Source organism: Drosophila santomea, chromosome 3L (assembly GCF_016746245.2).
Source record: "Drosophila santomea strain STO CAGO 1482 chromosome 3L, Prin_Dsan_1.1, whole genome shotgun sequence".
NCBI classification, from domain to species: Eukaryota; Metazoa; Arthropoda; class Insecta; order Diptera; family Drosophilidae; genus Drosophila; species Drosophila santomea.
In genome coordinates this window covers 13,046,869-13,069,833 of record NC_053018.2, presented here as the reverse complement: position 1 = coordinate 13,069,833, position 22,965 = coordinate 13,046,869, and the positions used below count along the sequence as shown (strand labels likewise).

The 22,965-nt window shown below is 42.9% G+C and overlaps 5 protein-coding genes across 8 annotated transcripts; 1 reads left to right on the top strand and 4 right to left on the bottom strand.

Annotated features, from left to right (window-relative positions):
- Positions 1–79: 79 nt before the first annotated feature.
- LOC120450212 (mucin-17) lies at positions 80–10,533 on the bottom strand. Of its 2 annotated transcripts, XM_039633084.2 has the most exons (11): positions 9,907–10,533; positions 6,246–8,581; positions 3,024–6,170; positions 2,646–2,968; positions 2,266–2,576; positions 2,152–2,206; positions 1,901–2,091; positions 1,360–1,841; positions 1,141–1,297; positions 885–1,076; positions 80–826 (listed from the first exon to the last, which is right to left on the bottom strand). In XM_039633084.2, the coding sequence occupies exons 1-11, from the start codon at positions 10,253–10,255 to the stop codon at positions 312–314; spliced, it is 8,058 nt and encodes a 2,685-aa protein (XP_039489018.1). In that variant the 5' UTR covers positions 10,256–10,533; the 3' UTR covers positions 80–311. The 2 variants fall into 2 exon arrangements, with proteins under 2 accessions (XP_039489018.1, XP_039489017.1); XM_039633083.2 differs by having other exon boundaries at positions 3,024–8,581.
- Positions 10,534–10,820: 287 nt separating this feature from the next.
- On the top strand, positions 10,821–11,847 carry LOC120448000 (splicing factor 3A subunit 2). Its single transcript, XM_039629713.2, has one exon. The coding sequence runs from the start codon at positions 10,922–10,924 to the stop codon at positions 11,714–11,716; it is 795 nt and encodes a 264-aa protein (XP_039485647.1). The 5' UTR covers positions 10,821–10,921; the 3' UTR covers positions 11,717–11,847.
- A 24-nt stretch (positions 11,848–11,871) lies between these two features.
- On the bottom strand, positions 11,872–19,112 carry LOC120447998 (pneumococcal serine-rich repeat protein). 3 transcript variants are annotated; one of them, XM_039629709.2, is made up of 11 exons: positions 18,974–19,112; positions 18,706–18,803; positions 17,200–18,180; positions 16,554–17,144; positions 14,193–14,650; positions 13,268–14,134; positions 12,974–13,212; positions 12,644–12,914; positions 12,414–12,584; positions 12,250–12,357; positions 11,872–12,186 (listed from the first exon to the last, which is right to left on the bottom strand). In XM_039629709.2, the coding sequence occupies exons 2-11, from the start codon at positions 18,776–18,778 to the stop codon at positions 12,037–12,039; spliced, it is 3,909 nt and encodes a 1,302-aa protein (XP_039485643.1). In that variant the 5' UTR covers positions 18,779–18,803; positions 18,974–19,112; the 3' UTR covers positions 11,872–12,036. The 3 variants fall into 3 exon arrangements, with proteins under 3 accessions (XP_039485643.1, XP_039485644.1, XP_039485645.1); XM_039629710.2 differs by having other exon boundaries at positions 17,200–18,072; XM_039629711.2 differs by having other exon boundaries at positions 11,873–12,186; positions 17,200–17,934.
- Positions 14,787–16,388, bottom strand: LOC120447999 (sentrin-specific protease 1). Its single transcript, XM_039629712.2, has one exon. It carries the CDS (start codon positions 16,157–16,159, stop codon positions 14,897–14,899), a length of 1,263 nt encoding a protein of 420 aa, XP_039485646.1. The 5' UTR covers positions 16,160–16,388; the 3' UTR covers positions 14,787–14,896.
- A 367-nt stretch (positions 19,113–19,479) lies between the features above and the next one.
- Positions 19,480–22,742, bottom strand: LOC120450522. The gene is made up of 2 exons (XM_039633604.1): positions 22,491–22,742; positions 19,480–22,433 (listed from the first exon to the last, which is right to left on the bottom strand). The coding sequence occupies exons 1-2, from the start codon at positions 22,522–22,524 to the stop codon at positions 19,510–19,512; spliced, it is 2,958 nt and encodes a 985-aa protein (XP_039489538.1). The 5' UTR covers positions 22,525–22,742; the 3' UTR covers positions 19,480–19,509.
- Between the last annotated feature and the right edge of the window lie 223 nt (positions 22,743–22,965).

Below are 22,965 nucleotides of genomic sequence, written 5' to 3'. Positions count from 1 at the left end.
AAGATATCAAGAGATGCTTCTTGTTTACCATTTAAATTATAAACTTTGCCCATTAATTAAATAACAAAGATCAAGATTCTAAGTTGCAATCTTTGCTTGCAAAGCAGGTAAATATATTTTATATAAACTACAGTAACTCCATATAAAATATATAATATATATATTTTTACAACAGCTATAAATAAATTACAATCAAACAATTTCTGACGAGTTTTAAAACTAATCATCTTATATGGTAAAACAATAAGTTATAATCTCAGATAGTGCTTGTTCAGAAGATTTCAGTTATTAGAGTGTTTCCACAAAATCCTTTAAAAAAATTTATCTCGATCGAAGTTAAGGATTCGCAACAAGCCATGTTCTGCGCCCATGGCCACCCACGTATGAGTGGACGAATTCCAATTGCAACGAACGCAATTGAATCTGGTCATTGCCAGAGAGTGTATGTTTTGCGGTCTACGTTTGGCGCTCAAGTATGTCGACTTTCGTTTGTGGGGCTCAGGGACCAGGGGATTAATTTGCAACCCATAGTCCCGGAGGAAGTCATCGGGGGTGATGGGATCCGTGGCCTTCGGAGCAGATGAGCCCAAGTGGTGCAACTCGGTAGTGGATACGGCACGTGAGTTGACCGTTGACTTTAGCAGAGCAGGGCCACAGTTAAGATCTCGCACATCCAGGAATACTAAGTCGCCGTTGTCAGTTACAAACACCATGTGATTTTGCTGGCAATTCGTGTGCATTTCCCGTGTCGTTGTTAGGGTTCCATCAAGGGTTCTGTGCTCGAATTGTATACCCGAGGGACTAACTGCTATAGTACGAAAAAAGTCTGCAAAGAAGTTATCATTAGTCGGCATGTCCGTCAGTTGATGATCTTTGAGACTTACGTGAACTACTAACTACAAGGGTCTCACAAATAGGTGACCAGGTTAAATTAGCCATATAAAGACTGGAAATGGTGTCTTGTGTCAGTATATATGGGTTCGACCAGTTCGCAATATCATAAATTTTAAATTGACGTATAGAAGTGCCAACTGCAAGCCACCGTGGACCATTATTGTCATAGTGCAGATCCATATCTAAGGTCAAAACTCAAAAGTAAGTTAAAATTCTTAGGGAAAAAGTCATACCAAAGAAACTTACATTGGACATTCCGCTCGCCTACGTATTGAAAATTTACAGGCACAAAATGAGTCTGATTATTTCTGTTGAAACAATTCAAATTGTCCTTATCGTCAATGTCCCATAATGCAAAGTGACCGCTGCTATAGCCTGTTGCTAGAAAATTGTGTCCCGAAGACTGGACAAGAATTTTATTTTAATTATTTTGTTTCAGCATAAAAATATCAGCATTAAACTTACCAGCGACCAGCAAATTTTGGTGCACTGATCCTGCACAGGATTGTTTATATCCAATGTAAGCGTAATCAATGAATCTAGTTGGATGACCACCTTGTCGTCGGTATTTTCATCATTGGCCAGCTCCAATGGAAGGGCATAGATTTGAACACTACTCAACGTATTTGCCACAGCCAATACGGCTAATCGATTTGAAGACTTATCATAGCCACCACTGGGCAAAAATGAAAAACTATGAACAGGTCCATCGGGTACATGAACTCCATAATGAAATTCTGGTCTCAGGGTCCATGATTTGCCTGCATTCTTGGCATTACACTTCAGTAACATCAATAAACCATCATCATCTTTTAATTTTGTGTGTCTTGCAAAGGTTTTCATCTTTGAGCGCACGGAACATAGAAGGTATTGACTCGCAGCTTTCGGAGGAAGGGGGACCCACTCAAGTTTCTTAATCGAACTCCCCAGATAGCCGACATATTCACCTGTCAAAAAATACATTAATTTAGGGTGAATTTAATTTGTTTGTTTTCTGTTTTCGTACCTTCTTTGTTGAAGCCCTCAAACGGTGACAATTGTCTCCAATCGTCTTTGTTCATAACTTTACCATACGCATAGCGCATAGATGGTATGTTTCTGGGGGGTAACAAACCATCTGCATCTTTTCTAGAGATATTCGAATAGCTGGGCAGCAGATGGGTGAATAAAGCAGCAGCTCCATAATTGCGTTGCACGCTAAAGAATAAACAAAAATATTATAATAAAACCAAATTTGATAATTCTGTGTTGGCTTACAATTCATTCCATTTATGGGTCGCTCTAGCCTCCAGGTGATGATAACGCGACAGTACTGTAGTGTAGGAATTACATTAAATATATAAGTATTGCCAGTGTTTCGAAATTACTTACAAGGCTTCTGCTGACACTCTCCCACATTTACTGGTCGTTTATATATTCGTTTCCTGTCAATGTCTCCGCGTCGGTTTGCTTTCGACTGCTTGGATGTGGAGAAATTGTCGCCAAGACTGCCCTCACCTTCGCTGCTTATGCAGTCCTCATTGGAATCCACTCCTTCCGAATCATATTCCTCAGAAGACTCCTTGTCCTTGGTCATATCATAGTCTGATGAGTCGCCATCGAAATCGTTCTTTGCGGTAGCCCCCTCCCCCGACTTTTGGGTGGTGAGGGCTTCTCCAATTTTCTTTAACTTGGTTTCGGCTCTGAAGGTGATGAATTGTATTAAGAAAGATATGTTAAATCGAAAAACATATCAATAATTAAGTACTTACTTAATAGTAGACTTCCGCTTCGCACGGCCAGCATTACTAAAAACGGTTTCTTTGCCATCTCTATCCGCGTCTTCCGGATCTTCAATGACCTGGGGCGCTAGGCGCTTCGGACAAGTTCTTATATGGACCGGAAGTGAGAGTTTGGTATAGGAGCGCTGGCAGAATTCGCACTGAAAACGCTGCTTGTTGCCACATCCCTCCAGATGGAGCATCATGCCCAAGTACGATCCCAATTGATGATTACAAAGGCGGCAAGTTAGTTTTCCTACGTTTTTCTGAAGATAGTTCTTCATCATTGTCATTATACCAGCACGTGTGATATTCTATGAAGAAAGTTAAAGTTAAGATTTAAATTACAGTTTATGTAAGCAGACATACCTTGGGTGTTTCCCCCACAAGCCAACCAACGCCATAATGCTCTCCTAAATGGCGCTGCCAATTGTTCTTATCGCTGCGCGCCATACACAAGCCACAATGCAGAGGACCCTGCCCCTTTCCATCATCGGTTAACACTTCGTCTGTGTCCAACTGATCCCGCTTTCTTATGAGCAGAAGGCGAAGATTAAAATCAGCTACTCTTTCGGTTTCCGAACTTTCCTCAGTCTTTAACTTTTTGGCTGCTTGAGATTGTATATCAGAAGAAGGAGCGCGCTTTCTTCCCCTTTTTGCTGGAACCTTCGGTTCTTCACTTGTTGGCGGGATCATCTCACTAGCATTTAGAGGCCCAGATTTACTTGATTTCGGTGTTGAGGTGTCAGGTGTTACACTAGAGATATTACTCCTTCTGCCTCTTTTGGGAGCCGATTCTATAGCCGCACTTTCTTCTGGAACGTTAACTAAGGATGTCGTGTCTGTTGGGACTGATTCTTTTCGAGACGAAGTCCTTCGTTTGGCAAAATCACTTTTAGCCAACTGAGGATCTTCTGAAGGTGTGGCAACCGTAGTGGCTGGAGTATTTGAAGATGCTATTGATCGAGATTGTCGTGTTCCCCTCGAATTTTTAGACGTTGTCGGCTCTATCTGTTCTTTTTGGACTTGACCACTATCATCTTTATTCTCTGTAGGTGATTTCTCCGGAATTAAATCAGATTTTGGCTCAGTTACTGGTGGAACTATTACTTTTGATGTTCCACTTTGGGATTGCCGTTTTTTTCTTATTTTTTGTTCTTCTTGTTCCTCACAGGAATTCTTTTTAAGTTTCAAATTTACGTCTACGCTTGGTTTCTCTGATGCACCAGCTTTTGCCTCACCTGAATCTTGAATAACACCTGATATGCCGCTTTCGGTTAGTTTTTCAGGTTCAGAATCTGCCGGAGTTTTGGAAGTTGATTTAGCTTTACTGTAACGAGATTGCCTTTGTCTAGTTGGTCTCGTCGAACTTTCAGTTATAGCTTGTACATTTGAATCTTTAATTGCATAACTTTCTGGACTTGCAATCTGCTTAATAGTTGATGAACCTCTTGTTTTTGGAGATTTACTTCGAGTTTTTCGCTTATTTTTTGCCTCGTTCTCCTCTGACACATCAACGTCCATCGTAGGTACCGAATTTTCTGAAGATGATACAGGATTTGATACTGGTTCAGGCTGAATAACAGGTGGCACTTGAGTTTTTGGTGTTGCACAAAGAGATTTTCGATTTCTTTTTGATTTTACGGATACCTCCGGAACGTCAACGGGCTTTTGGTCTTTTAGATTCTCAGCTGAACTTATATTATTCTCAATAGTTGAAGGTAAATCGTCTTTTGTCAAATTCGCATCGTCCTCAGGAGCTTGAATATCTTCCCCTTCTTTCTTAGAATCTTTAAGAGCTTTAAAACGAGATTTTCTTTTTTCTTTAGTATCAGTGTTTTCCACGGTGATTTTGTCTTTCGGATTTTCTATTGTATCTGTGCCTTCTGTTCTATCACCTGTCGCCAATCGTTCAGGATCTTCTAGTTCTGTAATTTCTTCGTCTTTTTTTGCGAAACTTGTTTTTTCAGAAGTTAGTTCTGAATTATTAACTTCTTGGGGCTCATCGATCTTTTTGATATAATTTCCTGTCTTTCTTTTTCCCCTAGATCTTAAGGATGAGACTGGCTTCTCAGTTGATACATCTTCCTGCTTTTCCTTCATTTTAATCGTACCAGTATTTTCCAAGGATTCTGGTGTTTTTAAAGGACTTCTAGTAACTCGCTTTTCGTTGACTCTGCTAGTAATTGAACTATCATTATCATCTTCATCAGGAGTTTCCGTTACAGTAATTGAAATTGATTTTGTTGACTTTCTTCTTCTGTTTTGTGAACTGCTGTCAATAGTTATGGAATCCTTTTCGCTTATCACAGGCTCTAGCTGTTTTTCATCTATGACTCTCTGAGATATTTGGTCCTCATTGTCGTTGGGAGCACAGAAAGATGATTCTTCTCTATGATTAGATGCATCCACATCCGTGCTAGGTTGATCATCAATTCCTGGACAATCTTCTGTTGATTCAATAGCGGATTTTAAAGGGGAAATTGCGTCTCCGGCAATTGGCTTTTCATTTACCAATTCTTCCCATGCGGTTTCATTCTTCTTTGGACACTCTTTACTCGTTTTGCTGTCATCCATCGACATGTTACCTCCAAAATCTATTGGACTAGAAGGACCAGCATTACTGCTATCTGAATCATCAGAAGAAGCTTCCACAACCTTGTGATGGTTAAAAGTAAACAGAGAAACAGCCTCAGAGCTCTTCACTGGTTGCTGTATCTCCATAGACTGCTGCTCCTCCTCGGTCTCATCGTGATCGGGTGTAGCATCATCGCTGATGTCCGTTTCATTGATCTTCATTTGTTTCACTCGCTTGCTTCTTACTGGAGTCCTAGAACGTTTCCCTTCGTTATCATCGAAGCCCAGAAATATGGAGCTATCATCATCACTAGTGCTGGAAGTGGGAACCCGATTTCCCGCATTCGCGCTAACTGGATGGAGAAATTCAAAATGCACGGACTTCTCCGTCGGGTTTTTCTGGCCAGCTTTTGTGGATCTCTTGCTGAGAACAGGACGTGTCTTAACAAGCTTCTTGCGCGGTGGCACTCTAGATGCTTCTTCTGATTTAGCAGTTGGCGATAGCTTTTTGGTTTGTGGCACCACCTTCTCGGCAGTTAAGTGGCCAATTAAATTCTGTATTCCTGTGACATCAACTGAGCTATTTGCACTGGTATTTAACTCCTTGGAGTCCTTTCGAAATGGTAACTGCGGGTCGCCCTGTGGGACTGGTGGTTCCTGTGAGAGGACATCCCATAGGGAGACATTACTGCTTGACGATGCGGCTTGTGGATCCTCTAGGGTGTCTTGACTACTGGTCTGGTGTGTTGATTTATTTTTGGGCATTTTGGGTGGGTGATACAACTGGGTTAGGTCTCGTTCTGATGCAGATTTCGACTGCGTTTGATCTACTTTCTGCGAGTTTATTTCACTCTCATCGTCTTTGTCTTGGATTTTAGCTGAATCTTCTTCTTGAATTGGACTGATTTCTTCTTCACGCTGCTTCTCATCTGCTGGCACCTTTGGATTGTAATTAACACTAGATAAATTATGATTTATTTGGTCTGAGCTTAGGATAGCTGAATGGTCAATTACCTCGATTCCAGGGACTCCGTATCGATCCTCCATCAGGCTGTGATCGATAGCCAACGCCTGCTCGTCTTCCTCTTCAAAATCTAACTTGGCTTTCTTCACTTCCATCGGCTTTGGGATACTTGGTCTTTTAGTGCGTTGCACTAGATTAATTTTAGCTTTTTTGGATCTGATAGGTGCCCTTTTCACGGGAGGATTGACCTCCTTTGATGGCTCTGGATCTGACACTGTCTTGACCTCCTCCAAAGGCACTTGTGATTTTTCGTCAGACTTTTCTGACAAAGTTGTAATAACAGAGGTTACTTCTTTGGTTTCTTCAAGTAGTGTGATATCTACCGAAGATTTCACACTTTCTGATTCGATTGCAGTGGTATCTACTGGTGTTGGGAAGTTAATCTGTATATTAGTCTCCTCCAGTGCTGAGTCTGCCACATCTAACTCAAGCAATGATTTATCCAATGCTGAAACACTGCTTTGCATTCTCACTGCGTTTGGACTGATCCGCAGTACGTTCGTACTGTCGCTGTTTATGTCCAAAGTAGCGTGCAATATATTCATATCGTCCATTTTGACGATCTTTCCGATGGGCAGCTCATCCACGGGTTGCTCAATCGGCGCACTAGGAAACGAGCATCCTCCAAATCCAAACAGAGCACTTAACCTTTGCTCTTCCGGTGAAAGATCCATAAAGCTGCTTTCATCCAGCGGATTTTCAGCTGTCAGCTGAGCTATGAAATCTACTGCGGATTGGATTTTATGCACTGGTGATGTAGCCCCAGAAGAACTCGATTGTTCGTTATCATTTGCTGATGTGTCCGCTTGGGAATCCAAATCACCTATTTCTGCGTTTTTCGTATTATGCGATTTGGGTGTTGGGGGGACAGAGGTAACCAAATCCGTCTTTAGTTCTTCAGGCATGTTTTTTGGGTTAGGCAAATCAAGCGCGTTTGAATCTGTGGTAACCTCTGATGTCAAATTACCTCTTTCCGAAGTTATTGGAATATATACAGGAGTACTTGATTTAACAGCATTTACTTCCGGATAATCTATTAATTCAGCAAAAGATTTTAGAGGGCTCGCCTCTGTGGTCGTGACTGATTTTGGCTCCGGAGTTGTCGGAATATATACAGGAAAGTCAAGAGGATTTGCGAAAGTCTTGACTCCTTCCGTTTCTGAAATTGTTGGTGGGAATTCTGGCTGTTTGAGAGATGGATTTGAATCAGGAGTAATTTGATCTTCAGTTGTTGTAGGCACTGATGTAGGAAAGTCTATTGCCTGCTCTTCAATAGACTCTTTCGAATCCATAGTTTGTATTGTAGATTCTACTGGTAATGGATTCAAACGAATACTTGAGCCAGCTGGCAAATCTGGTGTTTTATTAGGTTTTGAATTATACAAAGGAGCGATATTTCCTTTTAGAGTTGGTGAAGAGAAAGGCGAAGTTCGTTTTGGTTGAAGTATTGTGTTAGTAGTTTCAATTTTGGAAATAACTTCTATTGAATTTAGTGTTTTCATAACTTGAGGTTGTTTCACCTGATCCACCTGATTACGAATCTCTTTGGCCATCTCTGCCAGTTTTTCCCGGGATACCTTAAACTTATTGGCGTTCATAATAACCTTGCCCTTGATCACCTTAGATTGGATATTCGGTGTAGCAGTAGCAGCGGTATCCGCAGAATTCTTAGCTTCCACCGGAGCATTTGGCAGGCGAAGCCCACTCAAATCGATCTTCTCATTGGGTGCCAACACCTTGTTCTCCAGCACAATTAGCGGCGGTGATGGTGTCCTGTGAAGTTGTGTGGGAGCAGCAGCAGCTGCTCGAGCTGTAGAAATCTCTGGAGCTGGATTAAGATGGCTTGAAACATGCGGAGTTTGTTGTACTGGCATTCTCTGTGGACTTGGTGAAACATGATGTACTGAAATCTGTTCAGTAGTCCCATGCTGGTTTACCAACGGACTGTTACTCGATATGCACATGGCTCGATGTTTGGGCAGCTGATTGACCAAATTGAGCAAAAGTGGGGGCTGCTTTGGTCGGACATTCAAGTCCGCCTTGGCAATGGGCACGGAAAAGGCTGCAGGAGATGGGGAAATCCCGCCACTACGAGGAGCTGAATCGTGGCAGACAGGTGGTGGCATCTTGGTTGCTGCCTTGGAAGTTGTTGGCTTCTGCTGGGAATGCGTGTTCATGACCAAGCTCTTGTTTAGTATCCTGTTCTTTAATAGCGCCTTCACTTGCTTGGAACGGTCACCATCCGTTGTGTTTGGGATCGGCTGGATGGGCACCACCTTCTCGATATATTCCGAGATCATAATACGCTTTACCAAGGGCTGAGGTGCTGTACATTGATAAAATACAATAAGTAATGTACAAAGGTTGTTATAAAGAATTATGTAATCTCTGGAGCAGGCTACAAAATTATTAAATTTACTTATAAAGATAAAGTAGCATCTTTTTAAAAGGGAAATGAGCAGTCTTTTTCACTAAATGTGCAACTCATCGTAGAAGCAAAGAGTAAATAAAACCAGATGGAGCACATAACAGCAAAAACAATCGCACACACAAACGGCAGTTTGACCGCACCGGGATTTGAACCCGGGCCAAAAAGGGAATTATGTTTGCATCACATCGACGCTTCGTCCCTAACCTCATTTTGAGCGCGCACTTGACGGTTGAACCACCGAAAGAATACGAACTGTGGTGGCAAGAGTGGGTCTTGAATCTAGTTTGGCGGATAAGCATTCAAAAAAAAAAATATATACCCTTGCACGGGTATTATATTTATGAATTAACAGCTTATTAGGCGTATTGGTATAAAAAGTGCCCCTAGTACTTTTTTGCTTTTTTTTAAATTGTTTCAGTCTGGAACCAAACTAACACGCAAAAAATTAATGATTAATTAATTTGTTAAAATTTAAAATTAAGTTTTCTTTAAAAACTCTCACGTTTTAATTATAACAAACAAAATGTATTATAATTTGAGGGTTCTGGAATTAGCAGTATTTTGCGTTATTGAAAAATACCACAAAGTTATTTTGCTTAAAAATTTAATTTTTAAATTGAAGGTTAAAATATATTTAATGTTAATATATAAGGTATTACGGAAATAAATGTGTTTTAAATTACCATGTTTGATTATGAATAATAATTGACAATACATTAAAAATTCACTTCATATATTAATTTTTTATATTTATTTTGAATCGTCGTGTTTGCAAAGTGAAAGTAAATAGATAAATATACTGAAAAGCCGGTTAAATAACTTAGCTAACCTAAAAATTTGTTAAAAAATTGTCCTTTTCTTAATCTTTAAAAACTTGAATTTAAACCGGTCTACGGTTGGTTTATATACTGTACATATACTAAATTTATAAAAACAATAAAAATAAAATATTTCGGTACTTGAAGAAGAAGGAATGAGATGTGATGAAGCACAGCGCACTCGCTGTGAGACGAACTCAGAAACAATTATCGCAAAAACTAACTCTTTGACAATCTGCCGACGTCTCAATCAGTTGCGCCATCGTTTTGGTTTTTGGGCCAGTGTCCGAAACTCGCAGATGCATTTAGAAGGTTTTGCAAGCACTTGGGGGGAAAACCCCGACTATATAACGGTTTTTTAAGCGGTGCACAGGATTAAAACAAATATATGTGTATCTTTACCAGGCTGACGCAATTGTTGTTGTGGCGACTGCAATTTGCTCTCTGCCGCAGTTGGCGTCGACTGCGCTGCGGCAGAGGTGGAAAGAGTGTTGGACGATGGGTGGCCCACCCTCTTGGCATCCAGCTTCTGCTTCCTGAGCACCTCGGCCAGCTGCCTGTCGAGTCCAGCCTCCTTAAGCTTGTTGAAATCCAGCTGAATCTTCTTAATTATCCGCTTGGGCGGTGCTGCAGCACTTTTGGTCGCTTGTGGAGGAGGGTAAATGCTGGGATTAACGGGCTGCGGTTGGTTGGAGGTGCTGGTCACTGCCGCCGGTGGACCCATGATGACCTGCCTTTTGGAGTCGTCCATTTCGTTGTTTTTTGGAAATTCTCGTAAGACTGGCACAGCTATTTCATGAGAGTGACGACAGAAGTCCAAATTCTTTCACACTCGTTTAGTTTGCACGCCTATCTGTTCCTGGATCTTTTTTTAATCCGACGTTATCCACGCAGTGACAATTACATAAAACTCGCTTTTTTAAATCTAATACTGATCACCAGCACTAGTTTTACTTTATTATAGACCGCTGTCTAGACATTTTTCACTTTTTAAATTCTTAAAAGATCAAGCATGTGCAACTCGAATTAATAGTATGACCGCTTTACCAAAGTATAATATTCCGTAAGCTTCGGTAAAATATACTAAAATAGTCAAACAGTACATCCATATATATCGCAAAAGCTATAAGCCAAATATATAAATTGTTGTATATTTATTACAGCTAATTATACAAGATCCAGTTGCGACAGAACTACAAACATAAGAAAAAAGTTGTATTCATAAATAGACATGCAATTTATTTTCTTTGTTTACTTTGATCCTGCACAATAACTATCGATATGTTCTGAGAAACTCCCATCGCTAACCGAAACGGCGTTTTTTGTCAACCCTGTTCTGTACAACAAATTTTCGAGAGTTTTTACCAACGCAAAACTTTTCCTTCTCACGGGTAAAAACTAAGATAAAACTTACACAATGGACTTCCAGAACCGCGCCGGCGGCAAGACCGGCAGCGGAGGCGTGGCCTCCTGGTCGGAGACGAACCGCGACCGCAAGGAGCGACTGCGTCAACTGGCCCTGGAGACCATTGATCTTAACAAGGATCCGTACTTCATGAAGAACCATTTGGGTTCCTACGAGTGCAAACTGTGCCTGACGCTGCACAACAACGAGGGCAGTTATTTGGCCCACACGCAGGGCAAGAAGCATCAGGATAATCTGGCCAGAAGAGCCGCCAAGGAGGCTAAAGAGGCACCCTCTTCGCTGCTGGCGCCCGAGAAGCCACGCGTAGAGCCCAAGAAGTTCGTCAAGATCGGACGACCCGGCTACCGGGTGACCAAGCAGCGTGAACTCAGCAACGGCCAGCAGTCGTTGCTGTTTCAAGTGGACTACCCGGAAATCACCGAGTCCATTGTACCGCGTCACCGCTTCATGTCCGCCTACGAGCAGAAGATCGAGCCGCCAGACCGCAAGTGGCAGTACCTTCTCTTTGCCGCCGAGCCGTATGAGACCATAGGATTCAAGGTGCCGTCCCGAGAAGTGGAGAAGAGCGAGGGCAAGTTCTGGACGCACTGGAACCGTGACACTAAGCAGTTCTTCCTTCAGTTCGCCTTCAAGTTCGAGCCAAAGATCCTGCCGCCACCGCCGCCGAATCTACATAGGGCACTGGGTCCTCCGGGCGGATTTCCCATGCCGGGACCGCCACGTCCTGCTATGCATCCCATGTTCAATGGCGTTCCTCCACCGCCGCCCATGCTTTCAAATAACTAATTCAACTAGTATGTTTCTGAGATTCCTTCAAGTTCTTACATTGTTCTACTGAAAGACCAACAGCAAAAGGATAACCACAGACACATTCAGTCATTCAAATCAAATAATAAACAATTTTCTACTTAATACAACTCGACGGTTTTTGTATTTTTCTTTTTAGCTTAGGAAATTGAAAAAATATTGCTGGTTTTCTTTGTAACTGTAGGACTTACAAATCGATCGCGTTTAAGGTAATTAGCTTAAATCTACACTTTTCGCTTAAATTATATAATGTACAAATTATCAATACACTTGGCTGGGCTAAAATTTGTCAATTACTTTTAGATCTTTTCGCGCTTCTTGAAATTCCTTTTCGAAGCACATCGGGTGATTATATCAGAAACGTGTGGCTTATGCTCGAAGATCTTCATTAACTGATTCTGTGCCTCGTTGATGCCATCGGTAATAATTTTGCTGCGTTGAATGTTGCCCTGCAAGGTAAATAGGTATAAGCTTGAGATTTAAACATAATGAATATAAGTATAAAAGCACACCTTCAGCAGTTCAGTGACTCGCTCAATTTCGCTGTTCTTCTCCTTGTCCTTCTCGAGATCCTGCAGCATGGTCTCCAGTCTGCCCAGGCTAAAAACTTCGGATTCATTCTGGAAAAGATCAGTTTAATCAAAGTGTTACCAACATTTCCATGCGCATTGCTTACCAAGTCCTCCATTTGCGAGCGTAAATGGTAAATTTTCCATCCATTAATTTTGCCCTGCACATTTGGCTGATTGGCTAAGTCAATGACTGTAGCCCGCCGCTCTTCCCTTGGCTTCACATCCGTGTACCGATGGAAATGGTTGTTGGCCAACTTATGTGTGGGCTTATACGTCTGTGGATCAACGAAAACATGTGTTAACTACTACAAACTGAACTAAGCATTGAACTTACGTTGAGCAGAGCACAATTGCGCGGACGACGAATCACAAAGTCCACGGGATTGGCGTTCTCCTTGTTGCCCGTCACAGCTGGTGTGCTGTTCCGGTGGTTGGCATCGCCTGGCGCACTATTTGGAGCAACACCCGGGGTCGCAGCTGTTACCAGCAGTCCTCCATTGTTGTGCTTCTGCATGTAGGATGCACCAGCCGTCGTCGCTGGTTCCGAACTTGGAGGAGGCAGCGATAGCGATGCTTGACTTTGCGTGGAGTGCTGGCTGTCATTGCTGCCAAATACATTAAGGATTAATTAATTGCATATAAAGCAACCAGTCAATTAACTCACGTTGATCGTCGCGCCTTTTTCCTAGAGGAGCAGTCATAGCTGGAGCTGGAGCTATTACCAGTACCATTCATGCGCGTGCCCTGCTGCATTTGCGTCGATCCCACCAAATGAGGCACCTGCTGAGGCTGCTGCTGCTGTGGCGTTGGTGCTTGCACATCCACAAAGGCACTGCTACCACTGCGTGCTCCCAGTGACGAGTGACCAAGGTTCTGCTGCATCGATTGGTGCGATGAGTACATCTTTTGAGGAACAAACATTAAAGCTAAAGCTAAGCATATATTTTTTTGTACACACCTCATTGATGGGATTAAAATGCATGGAATTATCGCGTCCACCAGCGCTTCCAGTGGCTGGCGGATCGCCAATCCTGTCCTGTAATTGCTGATCCACACCAGGTGAAGAATTCGCCGACACTGTAGTTGAGCCGTCCGACGAAGCCGGCGACTCCGCCCGCGAATTTCTCGTGCTCGTTGCGTTCACGGGGCCAACAGTGGCTGGCACACTGGTCGCGCTACTTGCTACACCATGGGTGACTCGCTCCCGTTCCTTCTTCGCCAGCGCCTCAACAGTCAGTCCGGAAGCGACTGATTGAGGCACTGTCACGGACACTGGCTGAATATTGAAGGTGGTGCCCGGAGCCGGTGGCATATTTTGTCCACTGGTGTTGCTAGCCATTGAGAGCAAAGTGGGTCCTAGATTTTTAGCCGCCCGTATTGGCGAACCATCCGCATCCCGCTTGCGCATAAAGCTGGACACCAGTGCTCCACCTCCTGCTACCTGCTGCGGATTTCCCGCTCCCGTTGTCACCTTCACGGACGTATGCAGCGGAATAACCATGTGCTGCGGCGGCGCACTATTTGGTCCTGCTGGTATTATCAATTGCTGGTGACCAATGGTCCGGGTAGCTGTTCCACCAGCACCCGAGGGCAGTACCGTAAACGTAGCCTGCGATCCGCCTCCACCCGATCCCGCCCCGGCAGTCGCATGACTGGCAAAGGGGAGCGAAGACACCGACAGGCTGCCACCAGCGCTGCTAACCAATTGTGCCTGGGCCTGGGTGCTCTGCGTCACCGTGGTCGTAGTCAATGATAGAACGCCCGTGGAGGCGGAGGCTGGCATAGACTCGTAGTAGATGGTGGCAGCACTTCCCTTCTCGTCGATCTATTAAGATTAAGGTTTAGTAGTTGGTTACAACGTCGTATAGATAGTTTCAACGTACCTTCATCAACTGGCTCTGCGAAGCCACTACCGGATTCCAGGTGCGTTGAAAGCCCGTCACTGTGGCCCCGCTTGCACTGGCACCATCTGCTCCAGGCGCAGAGGAGGCTGGAGCCATCATCATCTTGCCCAGTGTAATGCCGCTGGCGTTCTTGATGGGCGTCAGAGTTCCCGTGAGGATATTACCGCCTGGTCCCACTCCCGCTCCCCTACCGCTGATGGTAAGTGGGAGGACAGTGGCACCGCCGGCCGCCGAGGTGGCACCCGCCACCGAACTTGGATTAACCACACTGGCGGAGACATTCGGCACCGGTACCGCCTGGATGCTGGCCACGCCCTGCGGCGTCATCGTTGGTCCACCACTTCCTCCGCCAGTTGATAATTTTCCGATGGGATTAAGCTGTGTGATCGTCAGCGATGGCTGGACTTTGGCGGTCATGGTGACCGGTGGACGAATGCCTGTCGAAAGAATGATTCAAACATATAGATTATGGCAATAAAAGAGTAAGAGGTTTACAAAATTCTTTTCAATTCACTTACAAAAGAGCAAGCCACAAAACAATTCTGAAAATTGCTAAAAGTAAATCCCACAACGCTATTTTCGATTTTAGTTTATTGTATAGACCGCTCAACTTATAAATAAGTAAGCTAGAAACTGTAAAGTTAAGTAAGAAATAAAGTCTTATAAAATCTATAGCAGAACGACTACTGCCACAGCTCGCCGTCGGCAATCTCCAGAACCATCTTAATACGGAAATAGTTCATGTCATCCTTGCAGAACGTTATTGAAGCATCCCGCGTTAGGTATTCCGCGAACATGCAGGTGAAAACGCCGCAATCGTCCATGTTGTCCTGTTGCGGCACATCCCGAGCATGCTCGATGCGAAAGTCGTTGGTGTCCAGAGGTAGCTCCCGCTTGTCCAACGACTCCATACGCAGATATTTTTCAAGTGCACGCATCACCTTCGGATTGCCGCCGCCTTTTGAATTGTAGTACAGCATTGTTTTTGCACGCAAATCGATTACGACCAGGCACCAGTGAACGCCGCTGTGGTGAACAGGCACAAGTATGATGTCCTTGCTAAAGAGATCCACCTTGCGAGTCCAGCGTTTGACGCCATCGAAACCACTCTGCAGCAGGCGGGGCACGAAGAAAGTGTTCATGGCATACACGCTGGGCACCTGACCAGGACGCTTCTCCGATCGCTCGGCCAGTAGGTTCATGTAGAAGTTAATTATTACGTCGTTGAGCCAGGCGCCTTCAGTCAGGATTTTGATTTCGCTGCGATGGATGTCCAACTTGAACTTGGTCACAATTACCTGCTTCAGCGGACCCTCAGACAATGCCACCCGCCGATCCTGTTGCACCTTGGTCAGCGGAGTTAGCTCGGTGCTGACTTGTACCTCCTCTATGACATGGATGGACTTCGGCATGACTTCCTCCAAGAGAAGCTTCTTGAATAAGCCGCCTTCGTAGGCTATGCGCCTGTTTTTGGTTCTGAGAAACATCTCATTTGCCTCATTCAAGTGCTTCATATTTATTTCGGCTCTTTGAGCCGCCCTACGCCTAAATTGCTCGATATAGTCGTCCCTCAAATATTTGCAGTTCCAAAAACGTCGCTTTTTGCCAATTTCTAAGACCGGCGGCGTGACGCCCGTTTTTATTTCTTTTATGTCTTGGTTTTCAATTCCATTTTCCAAAGACTCAATTCCGTTTTCAAGGGACTGCACTGCAGGACAATGTGAAGTTAGTTTTCGGATGGAATTGACATGTTGTTGCAGGGCCATAAAAAGGTCCTCTACTTGTTCCTGGGAGTCGAAACGCTGCTTAAAAACAGGACTCGTTTTGACCATAGGCTTATCCTGGCACTCTTTTATGATTAGATCCAGATATCTATTCTTCTCCATGAGCTGTTTCTCCAATGCCAGCACGCTGTTCATGGTTGTTGATCCGCAAGAATTGGCCATTTCACTGGAGTTTCAAAGCAAGATGGAGTTTTGAGCTCTGGCGGTTCTTTTGGTAAAACTTTTTGGCGTTCGGTTCAGGATTCAGATTAGAGGCACGATGTTAGGTGTAGACTGAATCGAAATATAGTTCGTAGGTAGGTAGGATGAGGAAAGAGTTTAGTAAGATTTCAAGAAACTGAGATTTTCCTTCTGCTTCAAAGAGCACTGAATTCCCTGCTGTCAGGATGACAGTGAAAGAGGTTTATCGATAGTTTACAATTTAACAGCAGACACTTCAGTCTTATACAAATGTAATTGTATAGTGTTGTAGAATAATCTATTGCATTACAGATTGCTAGCTTCGATGACTTGCTCTTTCGTAAGCAAAGTTCCCCAACTATCAGTATCAACTTACCCATCTTAGCCGCCGCGGTAGTGCTCATCAAGAATGGCTGCAGCATCACATTCCCGGCCAGACGAGCTCCAGATCCGATGATCTGCTGAGTGGTTCCCGTCGCAGGCTGCTGCAGCTGGATGATCCGTGTGGTGGGCATATTAGTGGCGGTCAGGGCAGTTCCTCCGGCACCGGGACCCCGCCCGGGCGCCACAGTTGCTCCACCGGAAACACTGACGGCCGTTGGTGACGCCGTGACGCTGGTATTCAGCTGCGGGATGCTTGGTGCCCTGATGCTTATGCTGGTGGTGTTCAGCTTTGCGGTTGGAAAACTCTTGCCCAGCGGGATTGGTCGCACCTGTCGAGGTGTTACTGTCGTTCCGCCGGGAGTCGTGGTTGTTACTCCGCCTGTGGGCGTGGCCACAGCAAAGCGCGGATTAAATTGCTGACCCGGATTCTGACTTGCATTGGGCGCAGACACATTGGAGGAGTAAACTAGTGTAGCCTGATGCTGCCTCTGTGGCAGCACAGTGGCCACATAGGCCTGAGGACCACCTCCCGGTCCCGTCGCCTGTTGTGTCGTCAAGGGCTGACCAGTGGAAACGGAAAGAGCTATGTGGAAACTCGATTAGAATGCTGTTGCAGCGTTAGAAAAGGAGCAACTTACCTGTTGGCGCTTGCACTGGAGTGGTGGTCACCACACTGGCATTCGACACCCCCGCGGATGTCGTTATAATCCTCTGGCGTGGCTGATGAATGGTGCGGATCAGTTGCACCTGCCCCTGACTCTGCATCCATGCACCACTGTTGCTGGACGAGATCACAGCAGACGATGGTTGCGATGAAAGCGCCACACCACTTCTGCTCACCGATGCTGTTGCTCCGCGTACAAATCCTCCGGTTGAGCTCAGTACTGTTGGTGCTGTGGGCGTTACAGTGGCCGACGATGTGGCTCTCAATGGCGTCACGAGCCGCTGGCCCACTCCAACGCCAACGCCGCCCATCTGGGTGGCCGTCACACTGGCCCGCGGCAAGTAGGTCTGGCTTACGGGCCTGGTAACCGTGATCGATGCATTTGCCCCACTCCTCGCCGGTGCAGCTGGTATGGCTGTAATCTGGGTTCTTCCGGTGGCCGTAACATTCTCTAGCTGCTTGATCATTGGCATCACCACCCGGACCTGTGTGGACTGACCACCAGCGCCAATGGCACGGATCGAAGCCGCCGTTGTCGCTTGTCCTGCATTCAGAGCAATTGGAGTTCCTCCCAGGGAAGTTTGCTGAACTGGATTGGCCGCCGCCACCTTAATTGTGCCTCCGCTGAGGATCGGTGTGCCTGCAATGGATATCCCACCGCCGCCGTCGGATTTCACGTGGGTGATCTTGGCGGCCACCGCCGGGTGCGCTGCAGAGGATGGCAAATGGGATGGCAATGAGTACTTGTTTATGACGCCGCGCAGCTGCAGGGGCGGATGTGAGTGCGATACCAAGGATGCGGATGCGGATGCAGATGCAGATGCAGATGCGGATAAAGATCCAGTGGCTGCCAGAGATGATGATGATGATGGATATATAGATGGCAGCAATGACAACGATGGCACTGCATGGGTGTGCAGTTGTTGGGTGCGTATCTTAATGGTTTTCAGGGGGGCTGTGCGGGTGGCAGTTGGTGGCTACTGTGAGATTTCGGTTAAAAGCTCCACATGGAACACCAATGGACGGACAATGAAATTGGGGTGCTACATATAACGACATTGTCTAACGTTAATTTGTTTGGTCTTCTTTTCTTTATAATATATGAATATTAAAAACGAACAAAATATTAAGCTGATCTTTTTTCAAAAACCAAACAAATCAATTTATTAGATAAATAACTGGAAATAGATTATCTTTGAGTTCCAACAGAATAAGAACAATTTCAGGACCGTTGGCAACCCTGCCACGAATGCACAGTAACAACAAAACAAAGACATACACACTCACAGAGAGAAGAGCAGCCGTTGCTGCGAAGGTGAAGTGCAAAGAGGAATAGGAAACAAACAGTGCGCGTATGCGAGAGCAAAAGAGAGGTGCACAAATGTTATGTATACACACGCATACACGAGCACAATGCTAATACGTATATACGTATGTGGATAAATATATAAATATTCCACTTGGATATCGGCGAACTTACCTGATGGCCCTGTAGCTGTACTTCCACCGCCCACCGTTCCTCCTCCCGCGCCGCCCTCACTCGGCGCACTCATTGTTCCAGCTTTGATTTGCAATATTCTAGAAGACACAACAATTTTGGCATCAGACTTCTATTCCACGTTTCACATGCTCCACCACCCTCTCTTTCTCTTCTTATCACTATGTATCCACCAATTCTCTCCACAAGCACGCACACGAAAACAGTCCGAGAAAGGCTGTACTTTGATCTTTTTGTTAGATAAACTTGCCTTTTATGCCAATTCGAAGCACTCTGTAAGCGCAGCGAATCAATGTAAATATTTTTTTCTACCGCGCTTTCTATGAATTAGAAAAGTTTTCCTTGTTTTTCCGCTCTTTTTTTCACAAGGCTCAATTAAGCAGTGTTACCAGATCTAGAACATTAGGCATTCTTCACTATCGCTCTGAAATACCAAACGATAGATCTTCAGAAAAATACTCTGAAAAAAACTATGTGAGGAAATACCAAATGTATTTTTTATCCGCTGAAACCGTTACTTTCGGATATGATTTATTTTAAACATAAATTCATATATCTTTTTTAGTACTAGAAGTATTTTCATAAAGTAAACTATTATTACTTATATTTCCATTGTTTTATAAATTATTCCTTAGGGATACAGTTTCAGTTTTCATTTATTTATTTCTAATAAAGCTATTTTATTGTGTTTTATTATTTTGTATATTTTTAATACAACATTTACGGTTTTTATCAACCTTTTCCCTATTTCCCTGCTTCATTTATTACTATATTTTTATACTTGCCTTAATCTTCACAGCCTAATGAAGATTTTCGAAGTTTTTGGTATAGTGTATTAATTATTTCATTTGATTCATAATCCTTTAAAAGGCCGCTTAAATAATTGCTTTTATGCCCAACTTGATCAAAACAAAGACCATGCAATTTTTCAAAGATATGACAAACATTTGTTCCTGCTCCGTACAATATTTTAGATAAATCTTTTGGTTTAAAAACCTTCTCTTTAGCTAAGAAGTGGATTAGATAATTTTTACCATTAAAGCAAGTTTCATGGAATCTTATTAGAATTGAAGCGGCATTTTTGCCTGTCATAGACAATATACCAGCTAAGTCACTGGAGTTGAAATGTACATTATAGAAATCATCTAAATAAATGGTTCTGTTCCCATCGTTGTCATAACAAGCATCGTGAAAATCCTTCAAAGCTGAAATGGCATTATCTTCCGCTCCATGTAAAATGTTGCACAAATTACCTATCGTGAAACCATCTGTGTCATTCAGGAAATCATTTAGATACTTATTTGATTCTCCGAAACAAAAGTCGTGCAGCTTCTGTAGGCAATTTGCTGTACCGCTCAATAAACTGCAAAGGTCGACTGGCTTAAAGCCTATATTATAGAAATCTGCTAAAAGTTTCGACTTCTCTCCTTCGCCATTAAAACAGACAGCATAGAAGTTTCTTAAATTGGAGGCAGCACGAATGCCGCCCCTACATAATATGGAGGATAAGTTACTTGGTGTAAAGCCAATATTATAAAAGTCATTCAATAGATTGGTTCTCTTTCCTTCACTATTAAAGCAAACATCGTGGAATTCATTAAAAGCATCTACAGCTTTGGCCCCCGAACCACTCAAAATACCGGATATATTGTGCATTGTAAAATGGTCTTCCCCTTTTCCCTTGATAAAATGCTTTAAATTTCGTTTTTTCTTTCCTCGCCCATCAAAAAAGGCATCATATAAATCTTTGAAGGACTTGGGGGCGTTGACTCCTGCTCCACTCAGAATACTTGACATATTAGTTAGATTTACTCCTTTCTTCTCAAGTGTTTTTAGGTACTGGGTTTTCTTTCCCTCTTCGTCGAACCAAAGGTCATATAACTCTTTAAATGCCTTAGAAGCATTCAATCCGCCACCATGTAGTATACTTGATATGTTAGCAATGTTTACACCTTCGTTTTCAATTGCCTTCAGTTGCTTAGTCTTCTTGCCACTTTCATCAAACCAAATGCTATACAGGTTTTTAAAAGCCTTTGGAGCATTGGACCCTGATTTACTTAAGATACTTGACATGTTGGCTAGGTTTACTCCCTCCATTTCCAGACTTTTTAAATATTTAGCTTTCTTCCCATCTTCGTCAAACCACAAGTGGTATAGGTCTTTGAAGGCTTTGGCTGCATTTGATCCTGATCCACTTAGAATACTTGATATATTGGCTAGATGTACTTCTTCATTTTCTAGAGTTCTTAAAAACTGGGTTCTATTTCCTTGGGCGTCAAACAGCAACTCATACAACTCTCTGAATGCTTTGAAGGCACTAGATCCAGATCCGTGTAGAATGTCGGATATGCTGACCAGACTTATGTCTTCCCTTTCTAATGTTTTCAGGCATTGGGTTCTCTCTCCGCGATGATCAAACCACAGGTCATATAAATCCTTGAATGAGTTGGCAGCGTTTGAACCAGCCCTGTGTAAAATACTGGATATGTTTGGCAATTTAATACCTTTGCCCTCGAGGGTTATTAATAGTTTCGTTTTTTTGCCGCGCTTATCGAACCACAGATCATATAATTCCTTAAAAGCCTTGGTGGCATTGGCACCTGCTCCTCCCAGGATACTGGATACGTTTCTTAAATTGATTCCTTGTTCTTCTAGAGTTTTCAGATACATCGTTTTGTTGCCTTGCTTATCGAACCAGGTGTTGTACAAGTCTTTAAATGCTTTTGCAGCATTACTCTTAGCCTTGCTCAAAATTCCAGACAAATTGGACAGATTTATGCCTTCTTTTTCTAAGGTTTTCATGTATGTCGTTTTAGTGCCCTGATCATCAAACCAGAGATTATACAAGTCCTTAAACGCTGTGACTGCTTTTGATCCTGCCCCATTCAAGATACTAGACATGTTGGGTAGGTTAACTCCTTCCTTCTCTAAAGTTTTCAAATATGTCGTTTTGTTTCCTTGTTCGTCGAACCAAAGGTCGTAAAGATCCCTGAAAGCTGTCGCTGAATTTGGTCCTGCTTTACTGAGGATACTAGACATGTTCTGAAGGTTAATACCTTCGTCTTCCAGCGCTTTCAGATATATTGTTTTATTTCCTGTATGGTCAAACCACAGATCATACAGATCTTTAAAAGATTTGGAAGCATTTGATCCTGAACCACTTAAAATACTGGACATATTCGACAGATTGATGCCTTGATGTTCCAAAGTTGTTATATAATGTGTTTTATCTCCATTTCCATCCAGCCACAGATTATACAGATCTTTAAAGGATCTGCAGGCATTGGTATAAGATTTATCAAGAATGCTAGACATACTTGCTGTCCTAACTCCATTTTCTTTCAGAATTTGTAGACTTTTTTCTTCAATTAAATAATCGAGGAACTCGTTATAAGCAGGAGTTCCTTGCTTTCCAATTAAGTTTTTAGCAAACTGAATTTCTTCGCTATGAATTATATCTCCATCGATTCTTGGTTTTTTTGTGGCCATATCACAGGCATTATCCTTAGCGGAACGTCTCTTTTTGGTTGTTATGTTGTTCATTTCTGTTTTCTTAACTGAACTATTTTTTTGCGATGCATCTTTCATATTTTGTTCAACATTTACATCTGTAAGATTCTTTTTTTCTATTTTACTTTTTGTTTTTATAGATGAACTTCTTTCTCCTTTTGAACTCGTTTTGCCTTTTAAAGGCTTTGAAGATTTTTTGCCTAGAAAATTAGAAACTTGTTTTAGTAAATGAATTGAAACTTTCAAAATTATCATACCCGTTTTTAGGTCTCCTTTTTTCGAAGCACCCATTATCAACAATTTTGAATCAGATGTTTGCTCCACGTGAATTTTGTGTACACAAACACAATCAGGTCAGGATAATGTCCACCTTGAATATAAAATAGAGTTACCAATCCTTTATGTTAATTAGAAACATTTCCTTCGTCCTAACTAAACTTGTTTACGAATTAAAACGCGCCTTTATTTAAGTAAACTGATTTTCGTTTTTGTTTTGATTTTGATTTGCTTTGCTGTTGCTCGCTACTCTCATTCTAGTGTTACCAGACGGTATTCGACAATCGCAAGAAAATACTAAAGGATAGTTTTAATAAAACAAAATAATTATGTTAATTATATATTCAAATTACTTAATTGGTAGTTTTCAATAATGGTTTTCACATTGAAAATGTTATTTAAAATAAAAGAAGAAATTAATGATTGATGATTAGTTTTAACAATAAATATTAAACT